This window comes from Aegilops tauschii, chromosome 2 (assembly GCF_002575655.3).
Source record: "Aegilops tauschii subsp. strangulata cultivar AL8/78 chromosome 2, Aet v6.0, whole genome shotgun sequence".
NCBI classification, from domain to species: Eukaryota; Viridiplantae; Streptophyta; class Magnoliopsida; order Poales; family Poaceae; genus Aegilops; species Aegilops tauschii.
In genome coordinates, this window is record NC_053036.3 from 446,896,603 (window position 1) to 446,916,608 (window position 20,006).

Below are 20,006 nucleotides of genomic sequence, written 5' to 3' on the forward strand. Positions count from 1 at the left end.
AAGACAGGATGTGGAAAACATAAGAAAGAAGCACTCCTCATACTCGGTACTTTTTCATCATATCCCCCTCCACCTACATTGCTTGACTCCATCGATACTGAGGCCAACCTTTGGGTCATCGCCGTTGCACAAAAATTAAAGTCTCTTATTTTGTGAGAGTGATCTCATGCCATGTATTGAGTGACTTGTAACAAACTTTTTTCTCTCTTAATTAATGAATGAGGCAAAGCTTTTGCCTTCGTTTAAAAAAAAATTATACGTAGCATTTTATACAGGGACGAAGAAGGTTTCAAATCACATGAAACACCCCGTTTACTTTTGATACCAATATCGGGATATGGCCAAGTAATAGCCAAATAGGCCAAGTTATATGTTTCCCCACATAACATTATTTTGTTCTGCACAACATATCCTCGTATTTCCGCTCTCACGGTTAAATAAAAACAGAGGCACAGCAGACACCACCGGGTAGTCATCATAATCATATGGTAGCAATAAATAGCGTCAGAACACTAATGTGTCAAGAATCTGGGGGAAGCAGATAGAATTTGGGACTAATATGTCACCCACAACCACAACCACGAGGCCGGTCAGTAGGCTAGGCCACGACTATTCCACGGCTACAGTCCGGTCAACAGCTGACCACCGGACGAAATCTTCTGACCACACACAGTACACCATAATCTCTACTACCTAAAAGAAACGTAAGGTTTCGTCTCCCCTCTTACGTCGTACCTTTCGTCGACCCCTTCTCCCACTCGATCGCGTCTTCCCACGTTGGTTTTCCACTGAAAAAAACTCAAACAGAATCCACAGCCCTCCCTCTTTCTCCCTCTCGCTCCCGAATCCACGGTCTCCCCCAATCGGTTCCCCTGGCGCTACCCCTCCCATGGTCGTCGCCACCGATCATGTGTCGCCATCGAATCCGGCGTCGCCCTCCCCCTTCTCTTCCGATCTCGTGAGCTATAGGGTAGATCGGCCTCCTCCCTATCCGGGTAGGGTTCCCATCTGTGGCCTCGCCCCTACCCCGTTCATGTCGCCTAGCTGTGGCAGCCCCCGCCAAACACCACCACCAGCAGCTACCGGCACGGGGCGCAGTCATCCAGCCCCAACCTGCGATCCTTCCTAGATCGACGACGGAGACCCCGATCTGAAGGGATCCACAACCACGACAAAGGAAAGGGGCACCCAAGTCGTCCACCAGTGCCTGCTCTCTCCCCCGACGTGACGGACGAGATCTGCCGAGCACCACCAAGACTGGCCAGATCGGGATCGCAGCTCTCCTTTCAGTCATCCCCTGATTGAACCGCTGCCTACATCACGAGCAGCAACTTTGTGACTTCCTCTTGACAGAGGCCAGGCCATGGCTGCCGGGGTCCAAGTCAGTGTGCGCTACGAGCTCTGAAGCAGCGCGCGCGTGAGCACTGCACCAGACCATGCCACCTCCCTGAAATCTAACCCCATCAGTCCGACACGACCTCCGCCAGCAGCTCCATCACATCTCCGTTTTTCTCCGCGGGCTAGCGAAAACCTTAATCTTCTGCAGGAGGTCTCCTAGCACCGTCCACTTTCTTCCGTGGCCAGCGGACATGATTTTCCTTTTTTCTGTGCCTTTTTATTTTAATTGTTGTTGCCCCGTTGAATTCTGCAGAGGAAGCACAAAGAGGCTTTTAGAACAGTCCAGGAGTTCATGGCAACCGGCTGCTGTTGCATGCAAGAAATACTACCCTGTTTGCAGAACCAATGGATGTCGAGTAGTGCAACTGAATTAGTGCAGATATTCAGAATTTTACAAAGGAAATTTGTATGTACTACCACCTTCAATAATACTTCCTCCGTCCGAAAATACTTGTCATCAAAATGAGTAAAGAGAAATATATCTAGAACTAAAATATATCTAGATACATCCATTTTTATCCATTTTAATGACAAGTATTTCCGGATGAAGGGAGTACATAATGATACTGAATTGCTGATTGAACCAACCACAACTATATTATGATAATGATACTGAATTGTTGTAATTTGGTTGTATGCTCAAAATTGTAAGCATTCTGCTTTATTTAGGGCTTGTACGGATGTACAAGCAAAGCTATTCGAGATCTGTCACAGCAGAATTATTAGCCCTTTCATGCCCCTGCAAATAGTCCTTTGCATTCTGTTTTTCTGTCCTCTCTCTATTATCTCTCTTTGCTCCGACATGTGTTTTTAGCTTATATCTGTGCACAAATTTTACAAGGAAATTTAGCCCTGGGGTCTTTGATATATGTACATCAAAGGAAGGTAAATGTTTTAGCTGCTGCTGACATCGAAGGAGCAGCAGCAGGTATAAACCATCTAGAGTTGGGTTTGTCGCTTAAAAACACACATGTAATTCTCATATGATACTTTCATCTATTCTCTAATTTACTTGTAGTATGAAATTCGTCATCAATTTTTCTTTAGGAGAAAATGCTTGCTTGAGAATTTAGGAGATGAGGGCTGGAATTATTATGATATTGAGAAAGGATATGTTGCCTTAGTTAAGAGCTTTCAGTTCATGATGTGATCAACCTCTTTGTTGTCACTCTTTTAGACTTACATCGGGCATTGAGATAGAATAAAGGTGTTTTCGTCAGTTTTTTAAGAAAATTTATAATTTCTATTGTTCTTATGCAGAAATCACAGTGTTTTATATCGATTGCAAGTTTTTGTCAAGCTGCTAAATTTTACTTGTATAAATTTTCTCTCAAGATAAGCTTTTGCAATGTACTAATTTTTTTTCTTGCTACTCATTGTGATTTTGAAGAAGGGACTCAATGGACCGAAGGGAAGAAAGAGAAAGGAGCCAGAAGGGAGAAGTTGAGAACACGACATAATCTTTAGATTAACTTATATTTGAAAATCAGTTCAGCTTTTACCCGCAAAAAAATCAGTTTACCTTTGATGATTGCGATGGATAAAACAAGTATATTTTGTAATTGACATAGCACACCTTAGTCGAGTGGACCCACCAACGTTGAATTCGATAGGTCATTTAGTATGAGTAGGAAACACTTTGCTGCAAGATTCTTCACCATTGAGCACAATTCATTACATTCGATGGCTTGCAGACTTTATATATGCTGGCTAATCATGCATGCACCTCTCCAACTAAAGAATTACAAGATGATATGCTTGTTCTATGTCCTGCAGTATTTGGTGTGTAAGATTCATGGTGTAGTAAAGATGTCTGAAGTTTAGTAGCAGTTCCCAATAGACCATTTTCTACAACAATATTTCTTTTGTAATCCATATAAGTAATACTCATGTGAAAAAAAGTAGGTGTATGAGCAGTTGTAACTTGCATTTTATAGTTCAACACCTTAGGGTCTCCACAATATTCCATTCAAGTTATTTTCACAGTGATTTTCTTGCAGATCATAAATTTACATATGTTTACATCATTGCTCATGTGTAGATTGTATTTTGTGTTCTTTTGTAGGGGTGCCTGATGCGCTTTTAACAGTGGCATATTTGTGTTGTGGAGACAGGTAGCGGATGGAGGAAGAAGAAGGACTTTTGAGGGAAAAAGCCTACAATGTTTTCCTGAAAAATCGAAGCATGATTTATGCGTGCGGATTCTGAAGGGACACGCTTACACAATTAGTGTGTAACAACCAAAATATTTTTACATCCATAGCAACGCACGGGTAATTACCTAGTAATATATATATAATACTAAGTAGGCCGCGACGTCAGCAGTCAGCAGTCAGCCTACCTCCGGCGGAACTCGGCCACGACGTCGGCGATGGAGCCGGCGGCTGCCGCGACGGAGACGAGCAGGCAGACGGCGCTGAGCGCCTGGAGGAGCAGCCACCGCGTCCTGCCCCGCGGCACCTGCCGCCGCACGATGTACATCGACACCGGGAAGTAGACGGTGAGCGGCCAGAAGGAGACGGCGCCGATGAGCCCCACCACGGACCCGAAGAAGGGCATCGCCATGGCCACGCCGGTGGTCAGGCACACGTACACCGTGCGCCCGATCAGCTGGAGCGGGCACACGGCCACGTGGACGCCCGAGGGCCACAGCCGGACATGCATCGTGCCGACGAAGGCGTTGTCCGGCCAGGCCGCGGCGGCCCGCAGCTCGACGTAGGCAAAGATGGGCTGGGTGATGACCTGGTACGTGCCGACCAGGTGGACGGCGACCGCGGCGTTGGCCAGGTCCAGCAGCCAGAAGGGCTCGTAGAAGCCGAAGCCCGTGAGGATGTTGTCCGGCGCCGTGTTGCCGAACGCCGCGTACCCCACGCATTCGCACAGCAGGTAGATCACCGTTGTCACCGCCACACTCACCGCCGTCGCCTTCTTCATCACCTTCGCCTCTGACGGCGGCCCCGCCTTCAACGTGTCCTGCAATATAATTAGCATGCAAGGAACAAATCAGCGAGCACAACCCCACTTGGGTACGACAATTAGCAAATTAACAAAGACGACATGTCAATAATTAAGCAAATCGAGACAGGACAATACTACTCCTACACAAATTACTCTTTTCGTCCCATAATATAAGAGCGTTTTTGACAGTAACAAAGACATGGAGTTCCGCTTCGCTACAACCCTCCCTAATTTCATGAGCGGTGGAGATTAAAGGATACCCCTTCAGATGAAAGGGTGTGATGGTCTAATTAAATTCTAATGAATTCATTAATCAGATTCGGTACTCCTACTCGCGCTTCCTCCTCGCCCGGCCTTTTTGGTCGAAGCTAGCTCACGTACAGGCTAGATTGATGAATCAATCAGCCAGGCGGCTGGAAACACAAGACATACGAGAACAGCTGATGGATTCGTCAGATCGATGAATCAAAGAGCCAGGCGGCTGCAAACACAACACACACGAGAACACGAACAGGCTAGATTGCCAAAGGGGCTTGTATCGCGAAACCACGGAATCCTCGTAGATCTTGCAACCGGTGTTTTCTAAGCACGGACAGATCGACTCTGAGCAGAGCAAGCTTGGACTTATCTGGATCTCAAGAAGCACGATCGAGAAAGCGTAGGCGAACGCCATGTTTCCGAAAGCCTGAAGGCTACGCCAGACTTTGTCCATCACAGTGACACTCTTGCCGGCGGCGTTGATGCCGACGGCCACGCCGGTGAGGCCGCCCTGGATTCCCCCGTTGGCTGAAATTTTGTAGCAATGTCGTCGTCAATAGATCAGATTCCCTTGATTGAACATGCCGACGCGTCTAATTAAGACTTGGTATATGCTACCCCAAACCGACCAGAGACCACGTACCTACACTCTGCGCGACACAAAGGGAGATGCCGATGATGGAGTAGGTGCACGACATGACGGTGGCGAGCATCGACAGCCACCATACACTCTCCAATCCCGGGATCTGGGAGAGGAAGATTTCCATTATGCCGTAGATGGCAATGTACAAGCTCTTCGATGAACTCCTGCAATTGGCCTTGTGCCCTTTCCTGTGGAAGCAACCGGCTTCTTTGATCGCCCTGTTCATCAGCAAGACATGAAATCCAGCAAAAAGGTAGCAAGTCGTGGAGTGCGGTTTTATTTTAGTTGCTTACATCATGCTGACGGACGCGGCGATGGTGATGCCGATGCCGAACCTGACCAGGTTGATGAACTGAACCGCGCCGCAGAGCTTCACCATGGACCCGCCAAGGGTGGCGCGGACGGCGGCCATGTAGGTGCGGTTGCGCGGGCTGGACACAGGGTTGCCGGTGCGGTAGCAGTCGGCCAGGAGCGCCGAGGTGTAGTAGATGACGGCGGCGAACAGCGTCATCACGCCGGGGCCGGCCACCCAGCCCAACTGCGCCACCCCCCACGCCAGGGACAGCACGCCGGACCCCAGCACCGTGGTAATGATGTGCGCGCTGGCTGTCCACGCCGTGCCCGTGCGCCGCGGCCGGCCGTCGTCGTCCACCGGCTTGGACGACCCCGCGCCTGTCTCCATGTCCGCGGGTGCCATGTTGTGGGACATGGCTCAGCCCCTTTTCTTCTTCCTCTGCTAGGTCCTACTCACGAATCACTCCTTACAGTGGAAGCTTAGGTACAAGGAATTGGGGAGGGAGGAAGAAAGCGGATCAGGAGGTAGGGGAAGAGGAGGCAGCCGTTGCGGTTTCTGATCCAAGCCCGGATGGTCTACTCGCTTGCCTCTCTCGCCTTAAGTAGCCCCAGGTGGGTCCCAATCGTCACTGTCCTCTTCATGTACCCGTGGCTATAGTTGCTGCCCTGGCAGCACTTCCGGTGCATGATTTTCCAAAGGACTCGAGCGAGGTGTAGAAACTCTGAATTAGTTCGCATATTGCTGCTAAATTCTGGAGAAAATTGTGGTTGGACAAGAGGTGACCATGAAGGTTTGGGTTTTGCCTCTTTCTGGACTTCTCAAGCACAGCCCAGGCGATGATCTTCCTCTTGAGCCGTTTCCAAAGATCAAGTTCCTGCTGGGATAACTCTCTTTGTTCTTGGGCCATATCGAGACGGAGAATAACCTCGAGGGCCATGTGCAGCTGGACCTTAGATTTAGCGAAGAGTGTTTTGCTCCAGGAACGTAATCGTCGACTAGTAGATTTTAGCTTGTGAAAAAGTCTCTGGTAGGGATCTTGGTGACTCGAATCTTCGTTCCAAGTGTCGCTGACCGTCTTTTAGAAGCCTGGCATCTTGGCCCAATGGTTCTCAAACCTAAAGGACCTGGATTTCTTGGGGCCATCCGTGCAAGCGAGCAACAACGGAGGAAGAATCACCAATTTGATGGATGGCGATGCTAACACCTGCTACTTTCATCTTTGTGTTAACCACCAAAGGAGGAAGAATTTTATCCATCGTCTCAAGCATAACAATGGTTGGATTACGGAACACAATCTGAAGGAGCAAGTCATACATCATCATTTTGAAAGCATTGCTAAGAAGGGCCCTTCGCGCAGCATTGACATCAACTAGGGAATCATTCCAGCCCCCAACTGTGACCTTCAGGAGTTGGATGAGGCTATCACTAAAGAGGAGGTAAAGGCTGTTGTTTTTGCTATGCCAAATGACAAAGCTCCGGGACCGGATGGCTTCACCGGTGCTTATTTTAAAGCATGCTAGACCACAATAAAGGGAGATCTCATGTCGGCTATTCATCGTTTCTCTGACCTACATGCCGCTCATTTGCACTGGCTGAATTCTGCGGATGTTGCCCTCATCCCCAAGAAAGATGGTGTCGAGGATATTGCTGACTTTCGCCCCATTAGTCTTATCCATGCTATTGTGAAGATTATTGCAAAAGTAATGTCCAACCGGTTAGCCCCCCACATGAACAACTTGGTCTCCCAGGCCCAGAGTGCGTTCATTAAACGGAGATGTATCCACGATAATTTCATGTATATGCGCAATCTTGCGAGACGTTTCCACTGCAAGAAAACCTCGGCACTGCTCTTCAAGCTAGATATCAAGTAAGCCTTCGATTCTATTCGTTGGGATTATCTTCTTGACCTTCTTCAGCACCTTGGTTTTCCTCTGCACTTACGAGGATGGATCTCAACTCTCCTCTCCTTGGCTTCATCGCGAGTTCTGCTCAATGGGGTTCCTGGCACTCCCATCAAGCTTGGGAAGGGTCTGAGGCATGGAGATCCTTTATTCCCACTCCTTTTTGTGTTGGCCATCGACCTACTACATCACATTCTCAAGAAAGCCATTGCTCAAGAAAACTGCACCCTCTTGGTGGTAATGCCATGCCTATTAGAGCCTCCCTCTACGCGGATGACGCAACGGTTTTCCTTGCGCCCATCAAAACCGAGGTCAAGTTTTTTGCGGATACACTTGCACAATTTGGGGAGGTAACGGGGCTAACAATGGACTGCTTTAAAAGTCTTGTTGCCCCCATTCGATGTGACTCCTTGGATCTTGATGATATTCTCAGCTCCTTCCCGGCCAACCGCACCTCCTTCCCAATGAAATATCTTGGGCTGTCGTTGTCAACCAAGAGGCTCAAAACAATCCATTTTCAGTCTCTGGAAGATAAGATTGCTGCACAACTTTCGCCTTGGATGGGCAAGCATGTTGCGCAGCCGGGTCGGGCCGTGTTGGTCAAGTCGATCATCATGGCAATTGCCATTTACTACTTGATGGCGCTAGACCTCCCTGCTGAGGTTATGAAGAAGATTGACTCCCTTAGGCGTGCCTATCTTTGGGCGAGTTGTGACAAGGTCACAGGTGGAAAATGCAAGATCAACTGCGAACAGGTGTGCAAATCAAAAGTACATGGTGGGTTGGGCATTCTAAATCTGGAAAATTTGCAGGGGCCCTTCGAATTCGTTGGCTGTGGCTGCTTGGATGGATCCGGCCAAACCTTGGGTCAACTTGGGAAACCCTTGTGTACAAAAGGACAAAGATATTTTCGCCTCTGCCACAAAGGTTGTTGTTGGAGACAGTCGTCGAGCCTCGTTTTGGGATTCTTCCTGGTTGGATGGTATAAGACCCAAGGATATCGCGCCCAGGATCTTTGAGCTTTCTACAAGAAAAAACTGCTCTGTGAAGAAGGCCTTTCATAATAACTTCTGGGTTTCTAAGGTGGATATTGGTGGGAACCTCACTGTCGGCCACATATCTGAGTTCGTCAACCTCTGGGGAAAGCTCTCGCTTGTCAATCTCAACCTGGAGGAGACCGATTCAATTACCTGGAAGCTCACCAATGATGGCCAATATTCAGCGGCGTCGGCTTATAATACACAATTCCTTGGGCTAGTGGACTGATAAAGGGGTTCTCCATAGGAAATGAGAGGATGCACCCATATCAGAAATACTTCCTCCATAGCTGGCTTCCACTCATAAGGATTTAGCCGCATGATAATATAAATGCTTCCTTTAGCGGTGTCATGTGAACGTCGACTACATGACACTTCACCATATTTGAGCCTAAGGGAATGCATTGTGGAGTAGTTATTAGATGATGGGTTGCTAGAGTGACAGAAGCTTAAACCCTAGTTTATGCGCTACTTCGTAAGGGACCGATTTGGATCCAAAAGTTTAATGCTATGGTTAGATTTTATCTTAATACTTTTCTTGTAGTTGCGGATGCTTGAGGGTTAATCATAAGTAGTAGGTTTGTTCAAGTAAGAACAGCACCTAAGCACCAGTCCACCCACATACCAAATTATCAAAGTAGAGCGAACACGAATCAAATCAACATGATGAAAGTGACTGGATGAAATTCCCGTGTACCCTCAAGAACGCTTCACTTACCATAAGAGACTGTTTTGGCACGTCCTTGCCACAAAAGGATTGGGCTACCTTGTGGCATATTATTTGTTGTTACCGTTACTTGCTCGTTACAAATTATCTTGCTATCAAACTACTCGTTACTTATAATTTCAATGCTTGCAGAGAACACCTTACTGAAAACCACTTGTCATTTCCTTCTGCTCCACGTTGGGTTCGACACTCTTACTTATCGAAATGACTATGATTGATCCCCTATACTTATGGGTCATCAGGGCGTAGTATTGTGAACATCTAATAATTTCTATTAACGAGAATCGGGGGGTATCCCCTTTTGCTCATAAATAAATAAATAGCAGAGACCCTTTTGCTAATAAATAAATAAATTAGCAGATGCCCTGTTAGGTTAGCTTTGTTCCTATTGGAAGATGTAGAGCAAATTGCAGCCCAACAACAAACTATGTCATCAAATACAAGTTTCACAGCCAAATATGAGTACAACTAAACAACAATGTCATCATGTTTTAGTCGTCATACAATCACCAAACACAAATCAACATACATAATAAGTTATGTTCTCATAGAAAAATACTAAACAACAACTCCATCAGGTTTCAGTTGTCATAGCAAACACAATTTCACATAGTAGATAAAAAGTCGTCTTCTCACACGCAAATACGACAAAAGCAATCTAATCATCATCCACAGCAGTAGCGTCAACATCTTCGCCATGTATGCCAGTCTAAATCGTAATTACCCCAGTGTCATCTTCTTCTTCATCCTCAATGTTCTCAAATGTTGGCCTCTTATTGATCAACTCTTGTATGTCCACAGCCCGACAAAGAATGTTTTCGCCAGCATTATTGATGTGATGGTTCTCAAAGATACTACAAACGGAATCTTCTACATTAGGAGCAGTGTAAGCATCATCTTGTTGTGCAACTTCATTAAACGAATTCCTCTGCTCAAACCTTTGCAATACTCTCCAGTCATCGCTACATGCATATGTGTCTTCCAAGAAAAATATATCTGTTGCTTGATTTGCCAAAATAAAAGGCTCGTCGGTGTGGTACGCCACCTTGACATTGATGATTTGAAAAATCATCAGCTCTAGGTTTTGTGATTCTGGAAAATAGGTTATACCAACGAGAGCATAACAGAACCACACACCAGTGAACATCAAAACTGGAGATATACTGCAAGTGAACAATGTCTGCTATGTTAGCATACATTTCAGTTGTCTCTTTGTCGTATGTATCCGTGCTCATGATGGCACTGTTTTGTGTCTTCCTACCTTCATCGCGTCCAAGGATGTTGTAGCGCACATCTCCAACAACGCAAGATTCATAATGTCCTACCAGAGTATCAGGACCCATTGCTAGTGTGTAAAGGGCATCATTAACTGCTTGCCCATCATCCCGCATCTTCTTAACCTATGGTTAGAAAATAGACAAGCTGATCATCTTATGTACTCAATATATTAAAAAAAATACAGTGCAATTCAAAAGCTTACATAGCTCTTGAACCATTTCGCAAATCCTGTCATAATGAGTTTGTCAATGTTTCTTGGATTTTGCGCGACCAACTCCTTTTTATAGATGTTGCACAACATAGTAATTGTGTCAAACATCTAAATATATAAGAATATGTTGCAAGTTTAGTAGATCGCGATGTATAAGCTGCAGTACTGAGCACTTACTTGATATAAGGTACAATCTCAGGACAGTTATTCAACACATACCAAACCATTTTGTCCAAATCTTTAGGTTTTTCATCTTGTTGACTCTTCCCTGTAACTCGAATAGAACAATCGAAAACATTGAGCTTGGGATTGTCTTCACCCACCTTTTTGCTAAGCTAATTAGCTGTTTCAATGTATTTTGAGCAGAATGTCAACGCTTCTGTAGCAATGTAGGCGGCGGCACTCGTGCCTATCAACACGCCAGCGGACACTTGCAATGCTCTGGCCAATCTTTTTGGTTGCACCCAAGCCAACATGCCATTTACTTACCTGGTTTTGCCCTTAGGAACCACTCGACCTTCGGTTCTTGATATGACACCATTTGTGTGCAAAGCTGAAAGAAAGATCACGGCAGCTATGTCCCTCATGTCACATGCCGGAAGGTTTGCTTTGCTCAACTCGCTCGCCATCTATCCGATGGGCACTCTGCGTCTGCCGCCGAAAATCCTTGCTTAGCTAGACAAAATACGAAGACACTGTCTCTGGAACAAAAAAACTGCGGATGGCGACAAACATAACTCACTAGCTGCTTGGCCCATGGTCTGTCGACCTAAATCTAGTGGGGGCCTCGGGATTCTTGATCTAAAGGTTCAAAATGACGGCCTGCTTCTTAAATTCCTTCATAAGTTTTTCAACAAAATGGACATTCCTTGGGTGCAGCTGGTTTGGGAGACGTACTATGTTGATTTGATCCCCCATGCAACTGACATATGCGGCTCCTTCTAGTGGCGCGATCTTGTTCACCTAATGCCAATATATCGCGGTATCACTCACGTTCAAATCAAACAAGGTACATCTGCACTTTTTTGGAAAGACAACTGGAATAATGTTGTATACGCTGATAAGTACCCAGGGACTTTCTCTTACGCCCATGATGAAGATCTGTCGGTTCGATACTTCTTGACGGCCACCACCCTACATGAAACCTTTCAGCTGTCGCTCTCCATGCAAGCCCATGATGAGCTCAAGCTATTGCAGCTTGACGTCGCGGCTGTGACTTTTGATGAGCAGGATGACGTTTGGTCTTATTGTTGGGGGTCGACTGTGTTCAAGACTGCCACGTATTATCGCTTCTTCTTTCATGATGTAGTCGCACATGTGGCTTACCGTTGGATTTGGCGCACCAAGTGTACCCCAAAAATCAAGGTCTTCGGTTGGTTCTTGTTGTCCAATCGCCTCAATACTCGGAACATGTTAAAAAGGAGGCATTACAACATTGGTTCCAACCTTGATTGCTTGCTCTGTGGTCTTCACGTTGAAGAAACGGTGGAACATCTCTTCTTCCACTGCACTTTTAGCAAGGATTGTTGGCGGCGATTAAACATCCCCTGGGCTACGGTTGGGAATAGGCTTGTAGCGACCAGACCTCAGATGGTCAAGTCTCTGTGCATCAGTGACATCCCTGGATCAGTAATGCTGACACGCACAGTACTCGAAGGATTTATAACAGAGTAGCAATCACACACTTATTACATCGAATGTCTCCAAAAGAGAACTTATTACAATAAATATGGCTTAAGGCCATCTAATAACGATAACAGCGGAAGGCTTGGAAGATAAGTGAGTCCATCAACTCCAACGGCATCACTGAGTATAGAACCACGACCTAAGGCACCTTACTCGTCGTCTCAAAAGTCTGCAACATGAAACGTTGCAGCCCGAAAACGGGTCAGCACATGGAATATGCTGGCAATGTAACACATAGAGAGTAATGAACAGAATAATGCTATACTACATGCATATATGGCTAGTAGAAGGCTCTATGGTTACAGTTTTGCGAAAAGCCAATTTTTCCCTACTGCAAAGGAATAAATTTTATTTAACTATCATGGTGGTTGTTAAACATTGAGAATGGTTGACAACATTCTCAATCCCAATTAAGTACCATCATCAAAACCCAACAAAATTAATTAAAGTAACATGATGAGATTCACATGAAAATCCAGATACTAGATACTCAAGTTGTCCATAACCGGGGACACGGCTAACCATGATTAGATTGTACACTCTGCAGAGGTTTGCGCACTTTTCCCCACAAGACTCGATCTCCTCCGTTGGGATTCTCGCACTTCATGGTGTTTGAGAAACGGATGACCGAGACACAGTCTTTCAGAAGTGTTAACTCTCTACTCCGGGTAGACAGTACCACCTACATCCCCTACATCTGCTAGTCTACCTCTTCAAGAGCTCACACAACCTACTCAACTATGCTAGAGCCCATAATAGCTTGTGGCTGCACACGGAAGTTTCTAGCATGAATAATCTCATGATCCCTTTGAGCCTGGGTGGCGGTCCAAAAGAAAAACAGGCAATCCTGGAATACCCAGGTACCTCAACCCACCCAGATGTGTGTTTTAGTTGCCACCTTAAGTTTAACCATTAATTAACAATCTCACATCTGTCATGGTAACACTCAAACCCAATCCACGTCTACTAGCATAGCATAACAATATAAGCAAAAGTAGAAGTCACTCCCAAGGGTTTGATAATAAACAGGGCAATATGTACTACCTCATGTACTTCCCAGAACCCACAATTTAATTAGATCCAAATCATGCAATGTTTGAGGGTTGATCTAATGCAATAAAACTGGGTAGTAAAAGTGGTATGATCAAAGTGTTACTTGCCTTGCTGATGATCCGGGAAACCTAGCGATTCGAAGTAGCAACCGGCGCACTCCAGGTACTCTATCACAAACAAACAAGCATACAATAAGTACTCATCTAATGCACAGGTAAAACTCAAATAAGAGATTTAACCAGAAAGTTCAACTTAAGAACTCCGGTTTGCAAAAAGAATCAAATCAAACGAAGCAACAAAAATCAAACGGCGAAAGAAACAAGCTTCGTTTACTAATCTGGACCTAAGTCAAATTTTACCGAAGCAAAAACTTGTTTCAGTTGGTTAAACAGAAAGAGGGCTTCGAGACGAAACTCTAGGCGCTTGAATCGCCTGATTCCGATAAACGAGCGAAAATAAAAACGAAAAACAGATCGGAAATCGCGATCTGGAATAATCGCGGAAAATCCGAGAAAAAGAAAACTGACGAACAGTTTAACGAACGGACGTTCGTTAACTGTAACTAAACGAAGAACGCGTTCTTTAAAACGAATGAACGAGCGAACGCTCGCTAAATAAGAAAACCGAAACAAAACGAATCCGATCTAAAAAAACCCTAGGGTTTACAAAAAAACTGGATCGGTTTCTTTAGAAAAACCGGGGCGGCGGGGCGGCTACCTCGGCTCGGCTCCGGCGGGGTTCCGGCGCGGCGGCGGGACGGCGTGGGGTGGCGGGGCTGCGGCGGCGACGGCGGGAGGCGGCGGCGGTGAGGGGCTCCGGCGGCGGCTCGGGAGGCGGCGGCGACGGAGCCCCGGGGTGGCTTTTAAAGTGGGGGGGGGGGGGGAGACGGCGGCTTGGGGGAGGGGCCAAGGCGGCGGCGGAGAGGAGTCCGGCTCGGACTCCTAGTCCGGGTCGGCGGCGGCGCAGAGGCGGGCCGGCCTGGCTCAGCTGGGCCTTCGGCCCAGTCGGGTGCGGGCGCGTTTTTTGTTTTTTTAAAAAAAAAAATCCGCCGAAACTAAAAAAATCAAAATAAACAAAATAAAATTCTAAAAATACCAAAATAAATTTTCACCGTCTAAATAAAATATTTAGAACGAAATGAACATTTTCTTGGCCCTAAATGCAATTTTGAAAAACGTGCAATTTTTCCTAAATTCAAATAAAATAGCCAAAACACCAAATAAAATAAAATATGATTTTTTATTAAATCCTCAATATTTCTTATTTTTGGGAAAGTCATTTTATTCCCTCTCTCTTATTTTTATAAATGAAATAATTGAAGATAAAATAAATAAAATCAAATGATCCTATTTTCAAAATTCGAGAAAACTCAAATATGAAAATAACGAAATCCCCAACTCTCTCCGTGGGTCCTTGAGTTGCGTAGAATTTCTAGGATCAACCAAAATGCAAATAAAATATGATATGCAATGATGCACTGATGTATAACATTCCAAATTGAAAATTTGGGATGTTACAAACCTACCCCCCTTAAGATGAATCTCGCCCTCGAGATTCCGGTTGGCTAGAAAATAGGTGAGGGTGGTCCTTCCGTAGATCCTCCTCTCGCTCCCAGGTGGCTTCATCCTCGATATGGTGGCTCCACTGAGCTTTGCAAAACTTGATAACCTTGCTGCGTGTGACTCGGCTGGCATATTCGAGAATCTTAACTGGTTTCTCCCCGTAGGTCAAATCGCTATCCAACTGAATCGCTTCCAGCGGCACGGTATCTCTCAGCGGTATATCAGCCATCTCTGCGTGGCACTTCTTCAACTGGGAAACGTGGAACACATCGTGAACTCCTGACAATCCTTCGGGTAATTCCAACTTGTAAGCAACTTCTCCCATACGTTCCAAAACTTTGTATGGTCCTACAAATCGTGGCGCTAACTTTCCCTTAACTCGAAAGCGCTTAACTCCTCGAAGTGGGGATACACGAAGATAAACTCGGTCTCCGACTTCGTAAACTGTCTCCTTGCGTTTTGAATCTGCATAGCTTTTCTTCCTGGATTGGGCTACCTTGAGCCTATCGCGAATCAACTTCACCTTCTGTTCAGACTCCTTAATCAGATCTGGTCCAAACAACTGGCGGTCTCCAACTTCATCCCATAACAATGGTGTTCTACACCTCCTTCCGTACAAAGCTATGAAAGGGGCCATCTTCAGACTGGATTGATAAGTGTTGTTGTAAGAAAACTCTGCATATGGCAAATTGTCATCGCAACTAGATCCATAATCTAGCGCACAAGCTCTCAACATGTCCTCCAAAATCTGATTTACTCTTTCGGTCTGTCCATCTGTCTGTGGATGAAAGGCCGTACTGAACTCTAGCCTGGTACCCAAAGTTTCATGTAACTGATGCCAGAACTTTGAGGTAAACTATGTTCCTCTATCTGATACAATGCTCCTTGGAACTCCATGCAGACATACGATCCTGATCATGTATATCTTTGCCAACTTAGCACTACTGTAAGTGGTCTTCACTGGGATGAAATGAGCTACTTTCGTTAAACGATCGACTACAACCCATATTGAGTCATAGCCTGAACGAGTCCTTGGCAATCCAGTGATAAAATCCATTCCTAACTTGTCCCACTTCCATTCGGGTATCGGCAATGGCTGCAGCAGTCCTACTGGCTTCTGATGCTCTGCCTTCACTCTCTGACATACATCACAAACTGCTACATACTCCGCAATATCTTTCTTCATTCTGGTCCACCAGAAAGTATCCTTCAAATCCAAATACATCTTGGTATTTCCTGGGTGAATCGAATACGGTGAATCATGGGCCTCTTGCAGAATCAACTTCCTAATCTCCGGGTCGTTAGGCACATAAACGCGGTCCTCAAACCATAAGGTATCATGCTCGTCCTCACGAAATCCCTTGGCCTTTCCTTTATTTCGGCAATCTCCTTGTCAGTCTTCTGAGCTTCTCTGATCTTATCCATCAGAGTAAACTCTGTTCCTCTATCTGATACAATGCTCCTCGGAACTCCATGCAGACATACGATCCTGGTCATGTATATCTTTGCCAACTTAGCACTGGTATAAGTGGTCTTCACTGGGATGAAATGCGCTACCTTCGTCAAACGATCGACTACAACCCATATCGAGTCATAGCCGGAACGAGTCCTGGGCAATCCCGTGATAAAATCCATGCCTAGCTTATCCCACTTCCATTCGGGTATCGGCAATGGTTGCAGCAATCCTGCTGGCTTCTGATGCTCTGCCTTCACTCGCTGGCATACATCACAAACTGCTACATACTCCGCAATATCCTTCTTCATTCCGGTCCACCAAAAACTGTCCTTCAAATCCAGATACATCTTGGTGTTTCCTGGGTGAATCGAATATGGCGAATCATGGGCCTCTTGCAGAATCAACTTCCTGATCTTCGGATCATTGGGCACATAAACGCGATCCTCAAACCATAAGGTATCGTGCTCATCCTCATGAAATCCCTTGGCTTTTCCTTTGCTCATCCTTTCCTTTATCTCGGCAATCTCCTTGTCTGTCTTCTGAGCTTCTCTGATCTTATTCATCAAAGTAGACTGAATCTCCAATGCTGCTACATAGCCTCTCGGAACTATCTCCAAACATAGCTCGCGAAGATCCTCTGCTAACTCCTTGGGTAATTCTCCGGTCATGAGTGTGTTGACATGGCTCTTGCGGCTAAACGCGTCTGCTACTACGTTAGCCTTTCCGGGATGATAATGCAATCTCATATCATAATCCTTTATGAGCTCCAACCATCTCCTTTGCCTGATATTCAACTCCTTCTGCGTGAAGATGTATTTCAAACTCTTGTGATCCATGTACACCTCACAGTGGTTTCCGATGAGAAAATGTCTCCGTGTCTTTAGCGCATGTACTACGGCTGCTAACTCCAAATCATGCGTAGCGTAATTCAGCTCATGGGGCTTGAGCTGTCGTGAGACATATGAAACAACTCTTCCTTCCTGCATCAGCACTGCTCCAAGTCCTCGACGTGAAGCGTTGCAGTAAACTTCATAATCCTTGCGCTGATCTGGCAAAATCAACACTGGTGATGTAACCAAACATTTCTTCAATTCCTAAAAACTAGCTTCACATTCCTCAGTCCAATTGAACTTGGTGTCTTTCTTCAAGAGCTCCGTCATGGCTTTTGCAATCTTCGAGAAATTCTCAATGAATCTCCGGTAGTATCCTGCGAGTCCAAGAAAACTCCAGATTTCTCCAACTAACGTGGGTGATTCCCAGCTTGTTACTGTGTCAACTTTTGTGGGGTCTACTGCTATTCCTTCTCCGGATATAACGTGTCCGAGGAATCCAACTTCCTTCAACCAAAACTCACATTTGCTGAACTTGGCGTATAACTGATGCTCTCTGAGCTTCTCAAGTACCAAACGCAAATGCTCCTTATGCTCCTCTTCGTTCTTTGAGTAGACCAAAATGTCATCAATGAACACTACGACGAACTTATAAACTCCATAAACACTTTGTTCATCAGGTTCATGAAATAGGCAGGGGCGTTAGTCAGACCAAATGACACAACGGTATACTCATATAGCCCATACCTGGTGGTAAAAGTCGTCTTAGGTATATCCTACTCTCGAATCTTCAACTGATGGTATCCCGATCGCAGATCGATCTTGGAAAATACCTTAGCTCCTTGCAATCGGTCAAACAAATCATTGATCATCGACAGTGGGTACTTGTTCTTGATGGTCACTTCATTCAGTCCTCGATAATCAACAACCATCCTTAACAATCCATCCTTCTTCTCCACTAGAAGCACTGGCGATCCCCAAGGTGAAGAACTTGGGCGAATATAGCCTTTATCCAGTAACTCCTTAATCTGCTTCTTAATCTCCTCCAAATCTTTTGCAGGCATTCTGTACGGTCTCTTAGATATTGGCCCTGTGCCTGGCAAAAGCTCAATCAAAAACTCAATGTCTGTATCCGGTGGCATGCCTGGCAACTCTTCTGGAAATACGTCAAGAAAATCCTTCACCACATGTACTACTCCTGTACAACTCCTGATAAGGAATCCACCTGAGTCCTCTTCGGCATATGCCGGGATACATACTTAATCCTTCTTCCTTCTGGGGTGGTAAGCAAAATCGACTTACTGGCGCACTCAATGTTCCCTCCATACTTCGATAACCAATCCATGCCTAATATCACATCCAATCCTTGCGATTCCAGTACTATTAGGTCCGAGGGAAGCACGTAGTTACCAATCCTTAATGGTAACCGATCACACCATAAACTAGCCATATACTCTGCTCCTGGCGAGGTTACTAACATGGGTGACCTAAGGGCTTGGGTTGGCAGTTTATACTTATCCACAAATCCCCTTGATATGTATGAATGCGATGCACCAGTATCAAAAAGAACGAGTGCAGTAAATGACTTAACCAAAAACTTACCTATTACTGCATCTGGCTGAGCTTCAACCTCCTCCACGCTAACATGGTTCACATGTCCTTTGTTGAAAGTGTTCGGCTTCTTCCTAGAGCTTCCATTGACATTTCCATTCTGGGCTTCAGGACAGTCATTGGCATAATGTCCAGTCTTCTGACACTTAAAGCAAGTGACTTGGCTCAGGTCTCTCTTAGCTGGGGTTGAAGGGTTGGTACGGTTCTGGCCGTTGCTTCCTCCATTCCCATTACCATTCTTGGGGCCATTATGGTTGTGCGAACCTCCTCCATGGGTATGCTGAAATGGTCCTCCCGATTTCGGGGTAAAACGTGGCTTCTGCTGAGCTCCAGAATTGTACTTCCCTTGTCCATACTTCCTCTTACGGTTTTCAATCTGCTGCTGCTTCCCTTCAATCATGAGAGCTCTATCTACCAACTCCTGGTAGTTGTTGAAGGTTGCTGCCATCAACTGCATGCTCAGCTCATCATTCAGTCCTTCCAGAAACTTCTCCTGCTTGGTTGCATCTGTAGCAACGTCATCTGGGGCATAAGGTGCTAGTTTACTAAAGTCCTCCACATACTGGCCTACGGTGCGTCCTCCCTGGCGTAAGTTGCGAAACTCACGCTTCTTCATGGCCATAGCTCCTGCTGAAACATGGGCGGTACGAAAAGCTTGCTGAAACTGGTCCCATGTGACAGTTTCAATAGGGTGTGTGGCTGTGTAATTCTCCCACCATGATGCTGCGGATCCATCAAGCTGATGTGCGGCAAAACGCACTCTTTCCGCATCTGTGCATCCTGCAGTGGTCAACTCCCTTCCAACTTTGCGGAGCCAATCATCTGCAACAATCGGCTCGGTGCTACTGGAATACACCGGCGGATTCAGTCTAAGGAAACGGTTTAAGTGATCAACAGGTGGTGGAGGTGGTGGGTTGTTGTTGTTGTTGTTCCCCGGATTCTGATTCTGGACTAGTAACTGCATCAACGCATTCTGCTGCTGGATCAACTGGGTGAGCTCCGGCAGGAAAGCAAATCCGGTGTCACGTCTCGGAGGCATCTGAGGGTTTTAGAAAAGATGAGAAGTCAGAACAAAATGAGGTCTAGAGAGAAAACACTACCC

The 20,006-nt window shown here is 45.8% G+C and overlaps 1 protein-coding gene across 1 annotated transcript; it reads right to left on the reverse strand.

Moving 5' to 3' along the window:
- Positions 1–3,538: 3,538 nt before the first annotated feature.
- LOC109737706 (amino acid permease 3-like) lies at positions 3,539–6,104 on the reverse strand. Its single transcript, XM_020296835.2, has 4 exons — positions 5,551–6,104; positions 5,258–5,475; positions 4,988–5,142; positions 3,539–4,374 (listed from the first exon to the last, which is right to left on the reverse strand). Exons 1-4 carry the CDS (start codon positions 5,964–5,966, stop codon positions 3,736–3,738), a joined length of 1,428 nt encoding a protein of 475 aa, XP_020152424.2. The 5' UTR covers positions 5,967–6,104; the 3' UTR covers positions 3,539–3,735.
- Positions 6,105–20,006: the final 13,902 nt, after the last annotated feature.